Genomic DNA, 22,097 nt, shown 5'->3' with positions numbered 1-22,097 from the left:
TACCATGACCCTAACCCGCCTACGCTGGTCTGATGCTGCCTTCAAATGCCCGTTGTAAGCTCTGCCTTTGGAAATGCCATGTTAATGTCTATTGTCCATAGGCATAATTCATGCTTCCACATTATGAAGCCTATAAGGGAGAAATATAAATCGATAACTGGTTTATTAAGTTTACACAAAGAGTGAAAATGGAAACATACAACATATTCTAATAATTATAGCTATGGCATACTAAGTAATAACAAGGCAATATAACTGCTTCTCAAGCCCCAGCCATCAGGGAGGACACTGTATTGTATTTATTTAATATTTTTTGGATTACATTTCGCAATATAAGACCTCACGAACATCATATATGCTGATTCTGATTTATTTTACAAACTAAGTAAAATAAAATGAGACAAAAGTGAATAAAATGGGAACAACAAAGATAAAATACATTTTATTTGAAAGGGATTTAATATTCTCCACCAGATTTACACGTGAAGCGAGGACTGTATTACACAACAATCAGGTCATAATGAGCATTTAGGGGAAATAACATTAAGGGGAAATTTCACATTGAAAGGTAGTTTTTGTGATTTCTTAGCGAAAATGTGATTTTTTTTAAATCAGGCCACTGCTGGTTCTATAGCCAAATAATACTTCATCAGTGATCGATATCACTGCATTCAAATGTTTGCAGGGATGTATTGTCTGTCACGTTTAAGTGACGCTTTGTAAACTTTAATTTACTAGTAAACACTGGGAGTCGCCTGGTCTTCACCGCTGAGTGTCCATATTTCCGACAGGATATGAACGCAGCAGTAACATGCACGGTAACCGGGGCGGTTCTATGTTTGATAGAGCTGGGCGTGGGCTCGACACTCCTCAGCCCCTCTGCTCTGTGGAAGCACATTGTTCAACGCGGGCTCATTTTTACCCCGAACCAATGAATGCCTTTGGTGCATTTTAGCTGCTGAAAATTAAACACTTTATCGGACAGAATAAGGTGCAGTTATCTGAAGACGGCGGGAAGCGGACCAAGAACATTTTGTTTCCATCCTATTACAGCTGAGAGGCAACAGAGTTGAAAGATTTTTTCCTTCTCCTGCAGACGAAACGTCTCTCTTGTCGTTAATTAGACCTCTGCTTGTTGTAAGTATGCAGTGCACATTCCTGTGTCCGAAATGTGTCGCCAGTGGCTGCTTTTTGTCTAACGATAACCGCTTTAAAATGCTTCCACTGCTCTGGGCACCGCTGGAGATTGCGGTCCACAGTTGAAACATGTTAGCTCCAATAGCTATCCCTAACATTTACATTCACGCCGGCGAGCTTTAATGCTATCTGTCGAGCTCAACTCATGCTTGCTTTTAGTCTTGGCTACATGTATGAGTAATTACATAGGTTGTTTAGCTTACACCTCAGGTTTTTCAACAGTAATGCATTTTGATAAACAGTCTCCCTTGAGTTCGGGTGTTGCAACTTGGTCACGGAGGAATAACATTAGACTGTCGTGGATTTCCCCATCTTCTAAATTTGAAAAAAGAAACCGAAGGCGTTCAAGTGAACATAGAAATAGAATATTGGGGAATTTACTTTCTGGCGTCTGTATTTGAAGCTAATGCAAAGACATTGTTGAGTATGAGGGCTGCGCTGCCACTAGTAGCCAACAGACAAGTAACGTTGGGGTGACGCCCCGTCACACAGTGTAAAAACGGAATGTATCACTGCGGAAGTTAGATTCCACTACAAGGCATTTAGAAAGCTGACATTGAATTATTTCTACTATGGGCGCTCTATTCGAGCTGTTCAGTAAGTTTAAAAGGGAAAAGATGGCAAAGACAGTACTAGTGTTTAACTGACTATCGCTCAAATTATGGATATAGGGGCTGTTAGACTAGAGGAGAACAATGTACCCATCCCAAACTGATGTCAATCTTTGGAAGAATTCATTATACAGAGTATACATTTAAGGCAGTGCTCTCATAGAAAAGAAAAGAAAATAGTTTACTTTTGGTTTTATTGTTGGCCTTTTGGCAAATGATTGTAACTGACTCCTTATCTTTTTATTCACCACAACATCACTGCTGCTGACCAAAGCATCACAGGAGCAACATGTAACAGCCATTTATATACAGTCTATGCCAACAACCATGTAGTTTGTCCATGATCATCTACTGTATGTTGCAGTATATTGGACTACATGGGTTTTATTAAGGAGGTCCAGTAGTTGTGTCAATTTGACATCAGCGTCTGTAGTGTTCAGAGTGAAGGCAAGAATTCAGGCAGCTGGAAAACAGCTGGAGATAGTCCAGCCAGTGATAGAGGTGTGATGTTAATCTCTTGTCCCTTTCTCTGAACAGCTGTGTAGCCTTGGTGGTGCCCAGCTGCCTGCCAAAATAATTGTGACCCTTTGGATACCAAGAATTAACAAATGACAACTTTTCATACAGCTTTCATCTGGAGGTTTTTAATGAGTTAAATGTGTCAGTTTGAGACTGACAGATGGCTCAGGATATGTTCTTGTGTATACATTTGTATGCATATTTGAGCGTTGCTTTTAATGTTAAGCTCTTTCATACTCTTGACCTGATATTGTTATTTAACTTGTCTTCCTGAGTCTTTGGATCAGGGAGATTGATTCGGATTATTGTTTTCTTTAGAGAAATGACTAAACATTTGGTTGGATCTTCTACAGGTTGACTGACCCACAATATGCTTTCTTCGCAGAGTGTTTTCACGTGCAATCAGAAAGTTAAATAACTAGACAAGATTCGCTCATTCCTCTTCTTTGCAAAAAAAAGACCATTGATGAGTTTGGGTGTGTTTTGTTTGTTGTTTGTTTTTGTTTGATGATAAACCCTATGGCTCCTCTAACTGACAGGCCTTTGTGTGGAGGTCAGCTGGCCTTTTCATCTCTGCTTCTGCCTCCATCGTCTCACCCTACCCGACAAGCTGAAAGGATGACCCAGTGGGGAAAAGGTCACTGGCACTCCAGTTCCTTGAAGAGCAACTTGTTTAAGCATGCACACAGATGCACGTTGTAACTCTTGGTATAAACGTTAGTAAGTAAGAACATGTGAATAGGAATTGTTTATCAAAGAGTCTCTTTGAGCAAAGTAGTAGTTTAATTCATGTTTTGGTAGTTTCTCTTGACTTCCTACCCTAGAAGAGAACTTGCATGCATTGGGCTTTTTATAATGGTTATAGTCTAACAACTACATTTATCTTTGAATTGATATACTTCATAAAACCGCTTAAAGTCCTTAAAGTGTTCCATTGACCTCAGACAGCAGAATAGTGACTCCTCAGATGCCAGTCAACACTTATGTTTGGATGCCGTTTAGGAGGATGATGTCATTGGAGAGCAGTGGGAGGGTGCGGTGGGCTATCGAGGCTCTAAGATGGGTCTTGGAGTCTCAGTATTCGACCGTGATACCTCCCTAGAGAGGGTCTCCTTACCATCATCGCTCCATTAAAAATCTATTATCTCTGCTGTGAGCTTGTGGCTCTGCCAGTATGGATTCTTTAACCAATTAAAAACTTTAATGGAGAGAATGCATGTTGAGGTAGATGGCCATTCGTGTGCCCTCCTTGCATCATGTGTTTCTAATGATGGAATCATTTTCCAGGTTATATAAAAAGTATAAAGATGTTTATTGGCTGTAGTTATCATAGCCATGCAGCGACTGGAGGCTGAAGAATGTTGAGAGTCACTATTGATTTCTTTATACATTTTCCAGTTTCCAGGTTGACCCCTCTAGCATGTGGTTTTGTATGCCCTTGGCACATAGTAGAGTAGCCCTCTCCCTCCTTCACCCTCAGCCACTCTCCTCCCATCACCCCTCTCGCTGCTCTCTACTCGCACCCTCCGTAAACTGTCATGTAAGATTATCCTCCTGGTCCAGGCAGGGCTCTAGGGTTTCAAAACGAACTGTTAATTTCCCAGACTGGAGGTGGCAAGCTATAAATAACCCTAAACACAGACATACTGTATAGTGGTCTCTGATCAAAAAAGGAACAGCTATGCAAAGATTTGGGGGACTTGGAATAAAATGGGTCAGCAACTTGTAGATGACACAGCAGCTATAGCCTGTCTCAGAGTCATGCATATGAACAGTGGTAGCAGGAAGGTTACTCTGTTCAATTTTGATGAGTTGATGTTAGTACACGTCACATTGCTGTGGGATTATGACTTGTGTCAGACATTGTATGAAAAGTGGAACATTGTATGACATCAGAGGTTGTATGCGTGTTCTTACAGGTGTACTCTTGTGAGTGTGCAAATGTGGCTAACTGTTGCACTTCTAGGGCAAATTAGAAGATGCACTGGCAGTAATTATTGTACAATGTGGAAATCAGGATGGTAGACCAGGGCATAAAAACCACTATAGGGGCAGGATTACCATTTGTGTGTACAGAACTAAAAAAAAACTTGGGCAAAAAGTTATCATGCTTCATACCCATGTGTAGATGAAATGTATACAAAAACGTTGATGCTTGCCCTCATCTCTCCTCTATCTGCAGAAAGACCAGCTCTGTATGAGCCCCCAATGACAACAAGTGGCTCTGAGAAAGACAGAATCACTATCAATGATTAATTTTGCCATTCATCTCCATATGTATGTGTGGATTATTAATCAGCTGCTGACTTGGCCTAGTTTGAGAAGAGATGGTACGGCTGTCTGTTTTCCTTCTTCCAGTCTCCCGGTAGCGGTGTGTTGATTTTGCATTTTAGAATGTAAATTTCAATCATTTGGTAGGTGTACACTTGAGATACGGTTATGTAGAAGAAAAGCTGCAACCAACTGTGTCAGAGTCTGGAGAGCTGTGGTTGTGTGAGCGAGAGCAGGTGTCAATCTCTCTTTATTTTGTGTGACTACCTTTTCTTCTTCTGTCTTTTCTCCATATCAGTTCAGTTTAGTGCACTTTATTGGCATGAAAGTTAATAAGCGATATAGAAAAGGCTTCTGTTTAGGATTACGTTTTTATACATTAGTTATTAAACTTAGGAGTGCTGACATTGGATATTGGGTGTATACTGACTCAAATAGCTGGATCTAGTATCTTAAAGGAACTTTCCACCCCTTTGCATTAAGCTTTGTGTCGTTAGAAACCCAGTCATATTTTGAATGGTCATGCATCATTCCCTCATTTTCCCCTGAGACGGGAGAGAGCCGTATCTACCTCTCACACACCTGCTTTAACTGCCATCAAAATCATAATTTTTGTGTCATTTAAAGCAGGAAGTGTTAGAGAGACATGCTCTGGTGAAACTACAAGAACTAGTTCATAATTTTTCAAACCTGCATATGGAGGTGGGACCCACTAACGTTACAGACCTATTACAGATCAGTGGGTGGGACTTTACTTGCCGAAACTAACATTTGCCATCTTACTTGGAAGCTAAGCTAAGATACCAGGCGCTGTAGAGAAAGCTGGTGAAGTAACGATAATGGTGGAAGTTACTCAGTCTGGTATGGAAGAAGGGGATTTTAAAGATCTGATGCTCCAATCAGATGTTCTTGGCTACCCTTACGAGCCGCAATATAGTGATGAGGAGCTGAAGCTGATGAGGGGAATGGGAGGCGTCTACTGCGGCTGCTACAACCGAGGCAGAAGCTGTGCCTGTAGCTGACGAGGACGAGATGTATTATGGGAGTAGTTGTTTCCGATCCACAAGTGCCATAAAGCCTGTGTCTGCCTTTTCTCGGCCAAGATGGCGCAAAATTAGAAATTGATGTTACATTTCGACTACATATATGGCCCTCTTTCCATACAGATTAATGTTTCCACTGGTGAAGTATTCCTTGAAGTTCTTAAAGGAGCTGTATTCAACATTCAGGGCATTAATACAGCACCAAACAAATATTTACTATGTAAAGATATAATGGAGTGATGGCGTCCTAAGAAGAGAATAAAGTCGCTCTCCCTCTGTGTGTCTTGTAATGCAAGTTTCTCTGTTATGATAGGCGGTTTCGCAATTTGTGCATGTTAGTGCAAAGGCCTGTGAAAAATGTTGGTATTTCACCTATTTGGATGAGAGCCATTTGGAGGCAATCCCAACCCACATTTTTTTCAGTATTTCTAGAGCACCCCTAAGGACATTTCATTATGTCAATACGTCAAGCCAACCATTTTTTTTTTATAAAAGTCATAATCAAAAATTTGCGATAACTTGTTAACACTTAAATATGTCAACCTGAAATTCAAGACACATGTTCCGGGGTGTTTGCTATGCTTACGTTTTAAAGCACACAGCCCTTCACCTCTAGCGGGCGCCACAATTGTGAAAAGTTTATATCTTGTAATTAGCTGCATAGATTCGTACAAAATTTAGTTCCCACAATCTAGGATCATGTCTCAGTTGATGCAACAAAATTGGTAATGATTTATAAGTGTGGGCAGGACAACTAATCTAAACTCCTACAATAATACAAACGTTTGCTTCACTGCAACCCATGGTCAATCAGAAGAGTCTGCAGTGACATTCAGTGTCTAACTGCAATAGGACTGTATGCACAATATTTTTCTATCTCACCAAATGTTTGATCAAACTTCACAGAAGTATTTGACAATATGGCAGTCATACCAGGCCTGTCATACAGCTTATTAATTAAACACTGGTATCGGATCGGGACTGAAAATGTTGGATCAGTGTATCACTTATTAAAATGCACGTGTTTGTGTGCATAAATGTATCACGCTGAGCATTTGTCATTGCACTGATTTAATAGTGAAGCAGGAGCTGTAATTTCTTGTTTTTTATCATCTGAAATATCTGCCAGTGCTTATGTGTCTGTGCTAATATTAAGTGATAATGGAAATAAGTGTTAGCTGTTGCACTGCAGTCTATAATTTAACATATTTTACATTTATTTTTTGTCAATGCTGTTTCCATCACATTAAACTAGCCCGGATGTGAGTCGTCTTGAGCTTGTAGCCTACAATAACCAAAGGTGTTTGAGGACCTGTCTGCTCTGCACAAGTTTCACCGCACAGCTGCTGTTTATTTGGTTAAAGGAGGCTGTGAAGAGCGAGGCTGGCCCTGCCACAGTCTGTGTACTCCAGCCAGGGCGGCCTGCACTGTGTACCAGGTTGATTTATTTACAGTGAGGGAAAAGGAAGCTAAATGTTTGGCCACAAGATTCAGGATTCAGGATAATTCCCTTCCTGTTGTGCTTGAGAATTGAGGGTGAAGGTGTTTTTATAAGGAGGCCATTGTTGATATTAGTGACGGTGTTCAGAGCTACCTGTTCCATTAAGGCGAGCAATGGCTTACAGGATCAAGGATGCGTTGCAGGAACATGTGTGCGTCTGTGTGATTGAATGAGAGCAGTTAAATGGCTGTGTCTTCAGTTAGCAAGTCTGCCTTTCTGTCAATCATTAACATCAGTGAGCCAGTCTTGGCTAATATTAGTCTGCCCCCACATCAGCACAGTCACACACATCTCAGACCCAAATAACACAACAGAGGTGCATGCAGGTTCCACTAATACACCACCACACCCAGAGACAAATATAGTAGGTGCATGTCTGTTACTTTTGACTCCCCCACCATGAATTGACTTTATACATTTGGATACCTTTTGGTGCTTTGCATGTTGCCTTTTCATTAGACTGCCCAGATGCTGTGTTCATGTCACCTGTTACTTCTCTCTTTCTACACGTGGTGTTTAAGATTCACTCCAGCTGTGTGTGTGTGTGTTTGTGTTAGTGTGTGTGTGTGTGTGTGTGTGTGTGTGTGTGTGTGTGTGCGTGCGTGTTCCCTTGGGAGATAAACACAAGAAAGAGGGTGTGTATGTGTTCTGCTTAGGCTGGCTGTGTGAAGCGCTGATGTTCAACGCTCTGTAGTGAGCAAGGAGATGCGTAACAGAGCAGCATTGAGTGCATTTTATGTTTGGGATGTCAGTTGGTGCCCTGAAGAAGGTAAAACGGCATATGTGACCCTTGGTGCTCATGAAATCCTGACAGATTGATAACACTCTCTAGCCGGTGAGGCAGGTTAGTGATTTACTTCTTGAGCTCACTTATGGAACGTTCAGCAAAGTGAGACACTGTCGATGAAGAGGCAGAGATGTCTAACCCTGTGTGACCTTATTTTACTCTAAACTATAAGACACGAGGGGCTACTTTTGAGGAAGGATAATTTAAGTCTGCTTTGGTTCAGGGTTATGTAGATATCTTTGTCTGATGGTATATTATAGGTCCGGGCATATTGATTATGCATGACACAATAATAAATAAATAAAAAACTTATATAACTGTTTACATTAAGTGTTCTTAAGCACAATTTTAAGTATCACATTAGAAAAGCTGTGTGGAAATGGCAAAGTTGGATGAAACTTTTTCAGTTGCGCAGTTTTTAACTTAGACGCCTGTTTAAATTCTGGGTATCCCCTCCAATACTGAAGAATTTCTACTCTTGCACCATCGAGAGCATCCTGACAGGGAACATCCAGGCTTTGTATGGAAAACTACAGTAAGGCCTTGCAAAGAGTGGTTAGTTAGGCTAAACATAAAATAGGAGGTACCCTACCCTGGTCTCTGCTAAAAGTATATTTACACCAGGTGCTGCAAAAATAAGGCTAGGAGAATCATTAATGATCCAAACCACCCGGGTAACAGCCTTTTCTCTCTGTTGAGGTCAGGAAGAAGGTACTTGAGAAGAGCTTTTACCAGCCACTAGGATCCTAAATAATACCATTTAATTCACATGAACGATCAGCTGTTTCTGGTGTCTTCCCAGTCACTCCCATAATATGTCTTCATCTCTGGACAGCATGAAACATGGCCAATACTAGCTGACAAAAAAGAACAATTAAAACTTGCCCAATTGAATCCCCAAAGACCTTATTCCATTTTACTCTTGTAAATGGGTTAGACGGCCGAAGTGACTTGTTTTATTCCAGTCAGCAATCTCTACTTCTACTCCGTTTACTGCCTATTGTGCCAACCTCTAATGGCACTACGCTGTAGCCAACTGCTCCAAAACAGTTGATGCAAACGTGCCTAATTTGCATTTCTTTTTTGTCACATTTCCAAAGTAAGCTTTAAGTTTGAAAAGAATTGAATGGAAACACGGGTAATGATACTGTTCAATGAAATTCCAAGAATAAATGTGTAGTTGAGTCTTTGGTCACTAGTGTCAAACAGAAAGTGATGGTACAGAAATTCTAGTGATTTTCCACTGAGCACTGATGACATCGCTGTTTTGACATGACCGGACGACTCATTGTTGTCTTTAAGAGGCTCCTGTGGTTGCTATGGGCCTCCAGAAGACTTGTGGTTTGCCGTAGGTTTGGTCACACTAGCCCTAGCTTTTATTTTGTTTCATCCAGCAATGTATCCATGATAGCTTAGTGTCTTTCTAACTCTGACTCATCATGTACCATCATGTCTACTACAGGGGCTGCTATCAGTTCATTTCCAGGTCATAGATCTGGTAACTTTGTTGTAAAATTACATTTCAAGGCGAGTCACACACTGCCACTATGTGTTGTGGAAACACCCATATGACTACTTTTGCTACCCGAAGACTTAATATGTCTGGAATTTCACTTGCGTGTGCGTGTGCGTGTGCGCGTGCGCGTGCGCGTGTGTGTGTGTGTGTGTGTGTGTGTGTGTGTGTGTGAGAATTGGGAGTTTTTGCTATGTCCCAAGTTATGATCAGTCTTATCTGGATTCAAATCTGTATTAGTTGCTCTTCACTGCTAACCTCAACCACTTTCCAGCATCTCCAAATTGAGTTATGGGAAATGTTCGTTACAACTGAATGATTTTAAAACATCCTGTAAATAAACAATATCTTAGATGTTTAGCTATGTGAATCTCAAATGTGCATCCAAAGGCATAAAGGGTTTCTTCAGACAGAATTGTACTTTGATTTTTTTTTTTTTACCTGTCCATTTTGGAACAACTTTATTTTTCCTATTATGCTCTAAGATACACTGTACGGCCATACATTCAGGTAAAATGGATGCGTACCTGTGTTGTGTAAGTTTTAGCCTACAGAGAATGTAATATCCCCTATGTTTTCCTCAAGAGACCAACATGTTTTTTTAATAACATGCATTGATTTATAGACAGGGCAGCCCTATTACATCGACTAGACCTCTTAAGTGGGTTCAGGGTGTCCATAGGGGAAAACTGCAGGCACACCTGGAGTCATAAAATTCTCTATTAGGCCTCTCATTCTGTTGCTATGGATTGATCCCTGTGGAAGAAACGAGGCAAACCAACACATAGTTCATAGCTATAAAGCCTAGCTTTGTTAGCAAAAGTGATCGTTAAAGCTAAAAATGGTGCAGCTCATTTTGAAAGATATTAAACTTTTTACACCATTTTTTTGTTCAGTGTGTTTTTCTCATTGCTAAATTTTTATTTATTTATTTTTTTTAATTTGCGAATTTTTGCTCTGGTATCTGTCACTACAGGTTCAAAGGTAGGTATCAGTAATGTGAAGACTGAGTGATGAGGACCAGTCTGCTAGTGTTCTGCCCCTTCTTTTTCTCTCTCGCTGTCTCCCTAGCTCACCCTTTCATACACACTCTCTGCTGCTCACACACTGAGCGGGAGAGCATTGGAACATAGAGTACCTTCAGCACATTTTTCACATTCCCCTTTGAGGGTCTCAACCTTAGCCTGCACTGCATGCACACACACACACACACACACACACACACACACACACACACACACACACACTGTAAAACACAAACACTCACCCACTGGGCAATGGTTGTTGACTGCATCATGGCAATCTAGTAGCAGAAAATAGCTTGTCAAAGCTCTGTGTATGTCTCTTGTTTCATCCAAACTCAGTAATGTGTATGTTTGTCAGAGTGCTAACCTGCACCGTTCTTTCTCCCTTTCTTCTTTCCGACAGCGGTGTGTGTGGTGAGCAGCAGCGGCAAAAATGACGGAGTATAAGCTGGTGGTGGTGGGAGCTGGAGGCGTGGGCAAGAGTGCACTTACCATCCAGCTCATCCAGAACCACTTTGTGGATGAATATGACCCAACCATAGAGGTATGACTCTCTTTTACATATTACAATTGTGGGAGGCATCTTATGTAGACTCCCCTTGGTATTGTTGTGTGGTCATACCACTTTCACACCTGTGTGGTAGAAGTGCATCAATTGACATGTTTTATACGTATGTACAGTCCCATAGTCGCTGCTGAACAATGTTGTCTGGACCATACTGAGACAACAGCTCAGCCTAAATCAAGTAAATTCAATTTAATTAATCGAATGTCTGTGGCAATTCTTCAAACAATCAGGCTTGGAAAAAATTCCTAATTTTCTTTTAAGAAGAAACATTTACTCCGCCCCTCTGTAATTCTTGTATTTTCATGAAAACAAGACAAAAAGATTGCAAAGAGGAGAGGGAACCCAGTGAGAATGTTTTCTCCTCTCTTTTCTCCACTCTCTCCCTCTCTTTCTCACCACGCCTGCCTCTGGCCAGACAATGTCCTTTTTGTGTATTTGCATTCCTGGCCCCTATGCTCTAACAAACAAAGGGACTGCACTCCATGTTTTTGTGGCTGTGTGTTGGAAGGCTAAACATTGGCTCCGATACCCTTCTCCTCTGATCTCTAGATGTGCATTTGACCCGGAAGTGGACAGGGAATTAATGACAGATACCAGATGATACACATTCAGTCAACATCATATCTCTGTGTGTTTGTATATGGGTGTGCTGCTTAGCACTTGGTGGCCGACGATGTAACAACCCCAGTGACCCGTAGTTGCCTCAAATTCCACCTGAACCATCTATTTTGTGTCTGACTTTTGTTACATTTTGCTCACTTGCACATTTTTACCGCCTCTCTAACTGTTGGACTCTCTCCCTGTTTTTCAGGACTCGTACAGAAAACAAGTTGTGATTGACGGGGAGACCTGTCTGTTGGACATCCTGGACACTGCAGGTCAGGAGGAATATAGCGCCATGAGGGATCAGTACATGAGGACAGGGGAGGGTTTCCTCTGTGTCTTCGCCATCAACAACACCAAGTCTTTTGAGGACATTCATCAGTACAGGTGTGTGTAAGAGTGGGGCAAAAAAGGAGGACTTGGGTTAGGGGCGGCAGGGGCACCGCAAATCATGACATTGCTATTGAGTATTTTGAAATCTGTTGTTGCAGATGTGAGCCTGTGTATTTACTTGCCAGTCAGGGTGGAGTTCAGACATAAAATCATGTCTGTCAGTTCTCTCCTAAGGTTCTGCAGTATGTGTGTTTGTATATACAGTGTGTTGCAGGAACTACTCCCATTGGGGTCTGGATAGAGAGGGGTGTGTATACGTATGAGTGCCAGCTCTCTGCAGTAGATGGGTGATGTCATGCTGTAGTGTTTAACACGGCTAAAGAAAGCTTAGCCCACAACTGGAGGATTACAGCACGATGCCAATGAAATCGATCCTGACTCAATTAGAGGAGCGGGGAGAGGTAGCACTTTCAAGGACAGGGAAGGAGAAAAGGAGGGAGGGGGAGAGACATTCAGCTGGAGATGACAGTGTTTTCTCTCTTTGCCACATTTTGTCTTTCTCATCACATTAGACACCCACTTGCCAGTGGCTGCATTTTAACTTTCCCACCTCCTCTACAGATTTGCTGTTTTTTTTTCTTGTTTCATACACACATTTGTTTGGCTTGCTGCCATTGCAACCCAGCCTTTTGGGGGGCTGGCTTTTACACTGCTGGTATCACTGTAAAACCATTGTGCAACTTATGAAAGCATGCATGGTTCTTTAGTTGGATGTAAGAATTGGTGGTGGTGAGTTATTTTAACATCTGTTATCTACAGTAAAAATTGTGTAAAACTGCTGCCCCCCTGTTTGCACTTACAGACATGGTACCTGCTTAAGACTGTGCAGTGCATCTTGATCCCCCCAAGCACTAAGTTGATTCATGCCTCTTAGACTTGACACCTGCCTCACCAGCATATAACAAAGCGATGGTCTAAACAGGGTAACGTGTCTGGTGTGACATCAAGAAGACACCATTAGCATCGTTGACTGCAGATGGGCAGGGCTGACTGTAGCAGATGCATCCTGCTGCACTGTGGCTTGGGGAGAAGAAGGGCTGAGCTAATAGATTGATCTGACCCACTCCTCTCATTCAGTTCCCCCTGGCTGCCTGGCGTTTGGCGCTGGCTGCTGTAGTGATGAGGTAATGCTGTTTGCCGACTGCCTGTTGTCCATCCCTCTTCCTCTCCTCCTCCCTCCTTCAGCAGTGCAGCACAGCCCAGCACCAACGGGCCCTGGCTCTTCCTCAGGGTCCTAGAGCTCCCTGGGTGGTTAGCCTTCCATTGGTGGAGCTGCTGATGTTTATGAAGCAAGGAGGATCCCAGACAAGATATATGTCACTGACTAAATGCAGTGCTAGAATAGGTTAAGAAAACAGCTCAAGTTTTGCAATTAAATGTTAACTATGGTGTTTTTTTGTTTTGTTCTGCAATTCACAGGGAACAGATTAAGCGTGTAAAGGACTCAGATGATGTTCCCATGGTTCTCGTGGGAAACAAATGTGACCTCCCGGCACGCACGGTGGACACAAGGCAAGCCCAGGAACTCGCCCGCTCTTACGGCATCCCTTACATTGAGACCTCTGCCAAAACACGACAGGTAGGTAGTGAACAAGAAGTACACATGCACAATACCATAAATGCACTTGCATCATAATGTAACAAGTTATGACATTGTTCTGGTATGGGCTCTGTAGTTTTACATTTTGCACGTGTATTCAAGAACATGAAGTGAATGGCCCGCGGTATGATTTGTGTTGCTAGAAACATTTTATTATGCCGCAGGCAATGACTCATAGCCAGGTTACCTTGGCTTGAGAACAGAGCTACAGTATTTAAAAGGTTTCATAAGGACAAGTTGCTGCACAGCTCCCACTGTCTCTGACTCACTGTCACATTATGTAGGTACGTACTAGGGCTAAGGGCGAACTCGGTATGATAATTTAATTTCTTTCGATGAAATCCTTTCGATGGAATCTTATCAAGATTGAATCATATATCAAGATATCGTGATATACAACTACGCTGTTTAAATCCATTATAACAAGCACATTCTAACTCAGATTCCTCAGAATATCTGGTGTGAAGTATTCTGAGGAAACATCATTTAAAGGTTGCAGTTTTGTTTTTATATATTAGGAACGTAACGATACTCCGCAAGACAGTAAATCTGCGATACAAATGTCGGATGATTCATATGTGTAAAAATTTAAAATTAATTGCGTTACTTCACAATTTCATTTCATTATAAAAAAGGAAAGAGAAAATATATTTTGTAGATATAGGTATATATATATATATATATACCTGTATATTGTTATGGAGATATGAAAGGACCTATATCAGGATAGAAGGTATTGGCAATATCACCCAGCCCAAATTCATCCAGACCCTCACATTCATCGTTGAACTCTCAGAAAGTCTGTCAGTCAAGTAGAAGAATATGCAAAGATGTTTTTTTAGTCATCATCATTTCTTGATTAACGTTGTCTGAAATATCGGGGTTGCCATGGTGATGTTGCCAGGCCTCTGAATGGTGAGTACACCTGAGAGGTTTGCTGTCAGTTATATAGTGCATGTAGTGTACTCTACTTATGATTGACTGTTGTGTGTTTACAGGGAGTAGAGGACGCCTTCTACACACTGGTTAGGGAGATCAGACAGCATAAGCTGAGGAAGCTGAACCCACCTGATGAGAGTGGTCAGGACTGTATGAGCTGTCGCTGTGTGGTATCGTGATACAGGTGAGACTTTTCCCTAGAAATTATTTTTTCTTTTTTGACAGCTACATAGTAGTAATAATAATATTAGGAAAGTCTCTAAAAATCGGTAAGCGAAATTAAATGTGAAACCTCAGTTTAACTTCTCACAAACAATACAATGGCACTAACCTATGCCTCTCTTTTGTGTCATTTCATTCCCAGCTGACTGTTGCACGTTGAGGAGAATTGCTACATTGCGTAGTGGCAGCATGGACTTAATGATAGAAAGATAAAAACAACTCAATGATGAAATATTAACTTTTTCAAAAAGAGGATGATTGAAGCAAAAGCTCTCACGGAAACCACCAGAGCTGACTGAACCATAGACCTTCATGGAAAGGAGGATTTGGACTGTTGCCTAATTGGCTACCTGAACTAGCCCGGTCCGGCCCACTTTTTTTTTGGTCCACGCGTCGACCTGTGAGCAACGCCACTAACGACTCTTTGTCAACTCCAATGTGGTCTTGCTGGGTAGCTCAACAAGTTTCCTGCTAACTTATTGTTTTCAGTCTCAACACTGGTCTTAAAGGGGGTGTCTCTGACCTCCTCCCACCTTGAAAGCCTAATTCCATCCCCCTGCCCGCCCACTGGAATGACTGACTGACTTAAATGGAAAGGACTGAAATGGACGTTTAGTTGCCCAAACACCCCCCTCCCCGCCTTTGGTTTCTTTCAAATGGCTGTGTAGTCCCTTCATCATACTGGATACAGGGGGTGGAGGCTGACATCGGAATTACTATAATTTTGTTGTTGTGTTTGTTGTTGTTTAACACTTAGCCTAGCTGTACAAAATCTTTGATTTAGTTTTTTAATATGGAAGATTTTGTTGATGATTGCAGAATTTGAAAGTCACAGAGCAATATGTGAGCAAGGTTGTTTATGACAGATGGCACCTGGTTTGACATTTTTCACGAACTGCCTGACATAGTTGGAATTCTATTTGGCATAGAAATGTTGAACGGAGAATATAAAGATAGATGAATTTCCAGATTACAGCTGCTTTCAATTCTTACAGATGTTTTCTTTGCTAAAGTAAGAGTTGTCTTTGTGGAATAATAGTAGTAATGGCTAGTGTATGTAGGTTCTGGTGCATTAGGATTCTTAACTGTCCAATTTACACAGAGTATTTGGAATAAACCAACTCTTATTGCTAATTGTTTTTCTGGGGGGTACTGTGCATGAAAATGTAGTTGTTGTCATCTCTCAGCAGCTTCTAAAGCTGGAGAGGTGGCCTGTAGAAATAGGAGGAAGACCCCGCACTTGTACAGTTATACAATTACAGCTTATGGTTTCAGACAAAATGACCATTTGATTTTTTTCAGATTTTTCTGTATTTCATTTCAATAACTGTATGCTGTACAACTCTTATTTACTACACGGTAATAACAGCTATGTTTTAGTTTGCCAAGAATCGTTCCTTGTGGATAATAAGGCTCAGGAATTAGGGTCCAGGAAAGTTTCACCTAACAGTCCTGGAAACCAGGGTTAAGGATGTCACCTGGAAGCTTTGCAGAGTGTAACGCACAAGTCCTGCCTCAGAGTAGAAAGAGTTTTTCCACACACACACACCATACTATCCTCAAACTGCTTCTTTTTTTCTGCCACCTCAGCTCTTCAATGGAACAATAGCAGGTCAGGTGCTAATCATGTCAGAACCATATTTACTGTATATGTGGGAATATTGTGTAATAGGTGATGGATATTGGGTTATGGGAGTGCATCACTTTTTATTTCTTAATACTGGCTAGCTTGTTCTCTCCACAACTGCATTCATTTGCTGCCTGAATGAAAAAAGACTGCTTTAGGTTTGCCTTAACTGTTAGCTAGTTTGTACCTCATGTATGCAGCAAGCTCTACCTGAGACGATTGTGTTCTGTCGGCTACATTGTTTGGTTTATCTTTGATTATGTGTGCGACTTAAAAAAAAAAAATACAAGTGTGTTGAGTTTAGACATGCGCTGTAAAGACTCTGAAAGACAAGGCAAGTCCCTGAAAACACTACACTGATTAAAAAACAAAAGGGGGGGGGGGTCTGTAACGTGCGCCTGAATGTGATTCGGTTTAACAAGACTGAAAAAACAACACAGTTTTAAGAGCCCAGTATAAACCAAGTTGTTCATATGAAGTTTCATTCCCATTACGTTGGAACATGTGATGGTGATTACCAGAAATTGCTGTGTCTAAATTATACTAGAGCTCTTCAAAGAATTTGTCAAGTATGATAATGTATGGAGTTTCAGACACTACAGGCAGGTTTCAGCAGCACGCTTCAGATGCAAACCTCAAACACATCTCAGACCTCTTCCACGAAAGATGTCAAATGTTTTTTTGCCAAGGGAAACAAACTGTTTATTTCTGTCCTAATGCATTTTGTACAGTTAAAAAAATATGTTCAGTCTAGTTACTGTGTGGATGGTAGCGGTCAAGTTGTTTTTATCAGTTAAGTCTTCATGTCTCTGCCCAGAGGAAGGATATGAACTGTGAATGTGTTTGAGTCTTTAGATATTGTTTAAAAGAAGCCTCATGTTTAAAAAAAAAAATGACAATATTGAAATAATACAGGAGTTGATCCTTGGTCCCACTTTAGGGTGTGTTGTTCCTAACTTTTATTTTTCACCCATTGTACTCAAACCTTTTTAATGGAGGAAAAAAAAAGTGTGGCGTTTATAACCTGTAATTACAGTCCTGATATTATGCTTGTCCTCTACCCTGTCAATCTTTACACAGAACATCCACGATAATAATACATTGAATTCCACAAATCTGTGTATTCAAATTCCCGTTTCATTAGAATATTGACATTATGTTGCCACAGGGATACTCCAGCCAGCAAACCACAAGTATACATGTTTGAAAACCTGGCGAACATGACAAAGACTGTACGGACCATTGGGAGTTTTGCACAAGGATACAGTGGGCTCAAGGGCTTGTTTCTCCCTTGCAAACTGTTGATGGCGGTGTGGAAGGAATTTATGAAAATGTCAACTGTTTAGCTATTTAAGATGTATTTACTCTTTGAAAATGTGGCAAATGCATTGAAGGACAGGAATAAAGATGTCAAGATGAAACTGTGTCTTTGGTCTTTCAGCCATCACATTCATCAAATTTGAGATCTGCTGCCACCTACGGGCTGCTTGGTGTTTCATACGTGAGAGTGACATACAGAAGGGGGCTACTTTTTTTTTTAAACATTATATAATTTGCTGTTATTTAGCTAGCATAAACTCAGCTGTTCTTGAAAAATATTTTCCCTGTTTGATGGGAAGGATGATAATGTACGATATTGTCTGGTTTACACAATGTAGGAGAGTACAGATGAGACGAAGGTTCAAAGGACGGTCATAAATGTTGTTTACACAAGAGTCTTACCATCAGCCGTGCCATTTATGAGACATTTTAGGTCACACAGGATTTAATGAAGTGTTTCAAAGCCCAGAGCAAAATAATAAATCATTCTCGATTCATAGATAAAGTTTCTAAAGTGGTTAAGTTCTGGTAAATCCGAGTCTTGGTATCAATTCTCATATCTGCCATATTCTTTTGGTAGATATTTGCCTCACTATACAACTGATGACTGATTATTCAACTGAAAAGGGAGGAGGAGGCATGCAAGAAATACTGTCTAGTGGACTGAAAGAGAAGAGCTCAATGAACCATGGCGTAAGAATATTACTACAGTAATTTGTAATTTTACTCTCTAATTATATATACAAATATATACTGTATGTAATATATATAAATGTTGAATGCAATAACAAGTCGGACTCAGACTGAACTAAATGTGAAGATATCAGAGAACGGCTAAATCTACTGATTAATACTATGTTTATGTGCAGTATGCATTTTCAAGACTGATCATTTTCAAGGTCTTTGTATTTTATTACTGCTGGTATAGATGTTGATATTATTATGTTAACCATATGGTACCACTGGAATGACACTGGTCACAGGTCAGTATAATAATCATTATTGATACAGACCACTTTGCAAATATGAAGTGCTGACTAGATGCAAATAGAGTGATAAAGCAAGACACATGTATCAGTACAGTTGCAGGGGGTAAACTCAGTATGATGTAATGTCCTATTAAGAATCCAATAGATTTGACAGTTTCACCATCTAAACAACAACCAAAGCTGCCCTACCAATCAAAAATGATCAGTATAAATATTATGAATACATGCATCATTTTGTTAGATCACTGTTGTATTCCTGTTTTTGACTGATCAAGACATGTAGCTTAGTTACTATTTTTAGGGCAGATGATTTGCATAATTGTGGGGCTGTCCTGTCACTGGCTTTCAAGGGTCATAAAAGATAGAAGGTTATCCATTAACCAAAGACAGACAGGAAGACGATGGTTGGTGAGTGTTGGTGATCGAAGAATAGACACAGAAACGTGATATTTTCCTTTTTTATAAACCGTAATCATGCCACATTCTGAGGATATGATTAAGAAAATGCTCCCCAAGGTAAGAATTATCAACAATTGAAAGAAGAATGTATTTGCTCTTAATCGTATGTATAGAATCCATGTATATTCTTTCAGTGGTTGTTTTGTATCCTTTCCTTTGAAGAACTATCTTCGCAAACATGTGGCCAATGAAATGTACGTTGCACTGACTCACTTCAAAAGCCTTGTGCCCATGATGGATAGATACGGTAAGAGGCAAAATCGTTATTTTTAATTAGATTATTCAACATGTGGAACATTTCAACAATTGCTCTAAATGATGCAGTCATTGTTTCATTTTTTTTTACAGTTTACAATGATGGAACAACAAAGGATTTGATGAGTCTAACTGGAACCATTCCTGTCATGTTTCAAGGTGACAATGACTTTTGACGTTTGATAACCCTATCAAACTACTTAATCATTATTAGAAGTTGACTTTGAAGGGAATTATTATCAATTTGATTTAAAAATAAGAAAGATAAAGCCAATAATCTCTCAGAATATGCTAAATATGTCCTAATTTCCATGCGGGAGTCATCCCAAAGGATCAGTAAAGAGAAGTCTAAGTCTAAGTCTGAGATAGATGATGCTGAGGATGCTTCCTAATAATTGAAAGGGGAGAACCCCCCCCCCCCCTTCTTTTTTTCTTTAATTACTTTATTCACTTTTATTATTATTTACTTATTTTGTCTCATTGTACGTTAATCATTTACTTATGTTATATTTAGTTAGATTAGTTAGTTAATTACCTAGTTATTTACTGTGACTACGTCTGACATGGGTTGTTGGCAGGGATAGTGGGATTTTTGTTTTTCCTTTTCACTTTAAAGCAGCTGCTCCGACTCAGTATGCAACTGTTGTCATTTTATTTGCTTGTCTGCAAAAACTCAATAAAGAAATATGCTAGATAAGATATATTTCCCCTTTTTCTTATGCAAGACAAGACCTTCAACATCCCTGTATGCCTGTGGATTGAGGAAAGCTACCCCAGAACTGCTCCCATCTGCTATGTCAGACCCACACGTGAGATGATGGTCCTCACTGGAAAGTATATCTCCAGCGATGGTGAAGTCATGCTGCCTTACCTGGAGGAGTGGAAGAATGTGGGTATTGGAGTTGTATCTTTTATTCTTTGAAAAGGCTGCATGCTAGAGATACACAATGACCTCAGGGCAGTTACTGATGCTGGTGTACATCATGCTGATGTGGTTTACGCTGCTGTGACTTTGCCTTTCTCCTATCAGGGCGAATGTGACCTCGTGAGCCTTCTGCAGGTGATGGTTGTCATGTTTGGAGACTTTCCTCCTGTATGCATGCAGCCTCATCCAGAGCCTGAACAAGCGCCTTGTAAGTAACGCACACTCACACAGGCAGGTAGCAAGCCTACAAGTTTCGAAACAGCACTATCTCTGCCCCAGGTACATGCTGATGTTGATAACACAGATCAGAGATTAAAATGTAGGCAACAACTGATTTAGTTTGAATCTAGGTTCATCACTCATAAACCGAGGGTGAAAACACGTCTCCCCCTGTTAACATGTTTATGAATTTGTTGTGGCTGATAAGAAATCTCTCAAAATGAAAAATATATGCTTGTAGGTTGGCTGCAGTTCCACCGACAAGCAGAGGTGCTTTCGAAGACTGACGGAAGTTTGTATCTGCATTTAGCCAGCGAAGAGGACCTACCTTTCCAACAAGAAAATGAGACCAACTGTTAGTATTTTGTGGAATTCAACTGTGATTTTTGATCGTTTGTGTGTTGCCTGTGATAAAGTGTTTAATCCTGTGTACAGCGTCAGATGGTACCAATTGATTAGTGTATTAATTAATTCAATTAGGTAAATTAATTCATAATTTAGATAGACTGGCGTCCTGTCCAGGGTGTACCCCGCCTCACGCCCGATGTCAGCTGGGATCGGCTCCAGCCCCCCCCCCCCCCCGCGACCCCGACACCGGGATAAGCGGTTGAAGATGAATGAATGAATGAAAATGAATTCATAATTTATAGACAAATAACAACATGATCAATATCTATTTTTCAAATGGATTTAGACTGTCAATGCTGCGAAAATATTGACTGTGTTTGGTGTGTGAATGTGTTGTATTCTTAGTACATACATAAATACATACATATATACATATGTATACATATGTATACATATATATATATATATATATATATATATATATATATATATATACTGTATATATCAATGTTTTTCATAGGTATGTATCAGTGTTTTCATATGAATATAAACTAATCTTGAATTGCCTCACAAGCTCATAAAGCTGCACCCAAAGGCATTTGTTGTGTTCTTATCCACAAATGTTTGGACTTTTGACCAGTGAAGAGAAACGTTAGTAATTTGAATTACACACACACACACACACAGCCAGGTGCAGCCCAGTTAAGCATGGTAAATTATAGAAGGTTTATGATTCATTTAATTTTGACAGATAATATAGAACTGACATTCTGACAACTCTTTGGTTAAGATAAAAACCTACTACTTGTGTTGCATCAGACTTATTTCATTAAATGTTTCAGTGGAAGCAAAAACTTGACTTTTTGAAAATTCCCAAAGACAGGACTATTAATAAATATAACCTTTTGTTAAAAATTACTTATTCATTCTGGTATTATAAATAAAAAGTCAAAATAAACAAGTTTGTCAGTATTTTTTGTGGAAAACTTTCAATAGAATTGTACAACATAGTGTTTTGTGTAAATACTACGTACACTTTTATTATTAACATAATATTATTTTTCTTTTTTTCTTCCTTTTTGTCTTTTATTATTTTTATTATCTCTGTTTTTTTCTTTGTATAATATTTGTGCTGTTGATGTTTCTTGTCTTACCATTGTATT

At 40.1% G+C, this 22,097-nt stretch overlaps 1 protein-coding gene across 1 annotated transcript; it reads left to right on the top strand.

Moving 5' to 3' along the window:
* The first annotated feature begins 904 nt into the window (after positions 1-904).
* Positions 905-17,794, top strand: LOC310949543 (GTPase HRas). Its single transcript, XM_083917019.1, has 6 exons — positions 905-1,137; positions 10,871-11,011; positions 11,847-12,025; positions 13,451-13,610; positions 14,630-14,754; positions 14,935-17,794. The coding sequence occupies exons 2-5, from the start codon at positions 10,901-10,903 to the stop codon at positions 14,747-14,749; spliced, it is 570 nt and encodes a 189-aa protein (XP_083773145.1). The 5' UTR covers positions 905-1,137; positions 10,871-10,900; the 3' UTR covers positions 14,750-14,754; positions 14,935-17,794.
* The last annotated feature ends 4,303 nt before the right edge of the window (positions 17,795-22,097 follow it).

This window comes from Echiichthys vipera (genome assembly GCF_963691815.1).
Source record: "Echiichthys vipera genome assembly, chromosome: 7".
In the NCBI taxonomy this organism is placed as follows: Eukaryota; Metazoa; Chordata; class Actinopteri; order Perciformes; family Trachinidae; genus Echiichthys; species Echiichthys vipera.
Note: the sequence above shows the minus strand (reverse complement) of the source record. Positions and strands in the feature narration are given on the sequence as shown.

Coding starts and splice junctions, on each gene's coding strand:
- LOC310949543 (XM_083917019.1), top strand. CDS start 10,901: ATGACGGAGTATAAGCTGGTGGTGGTGGGAGCTGGAGGCGTGGGCAAG. Junction 12,026..13,450: donor GAGGACATTCATCAGTACAG/GTGTGTGTAAGA, acceptor TGCAATTCACAG/GGAACAGATTAAGCGTGTAA. Junction 13,611..14,629: donor CCTCTGCCAAAACACGACAG/GTAGGTAGTGAA, acceptor GTGTGTTTACAG/GGAGTAGAGGACGCCTTCTA.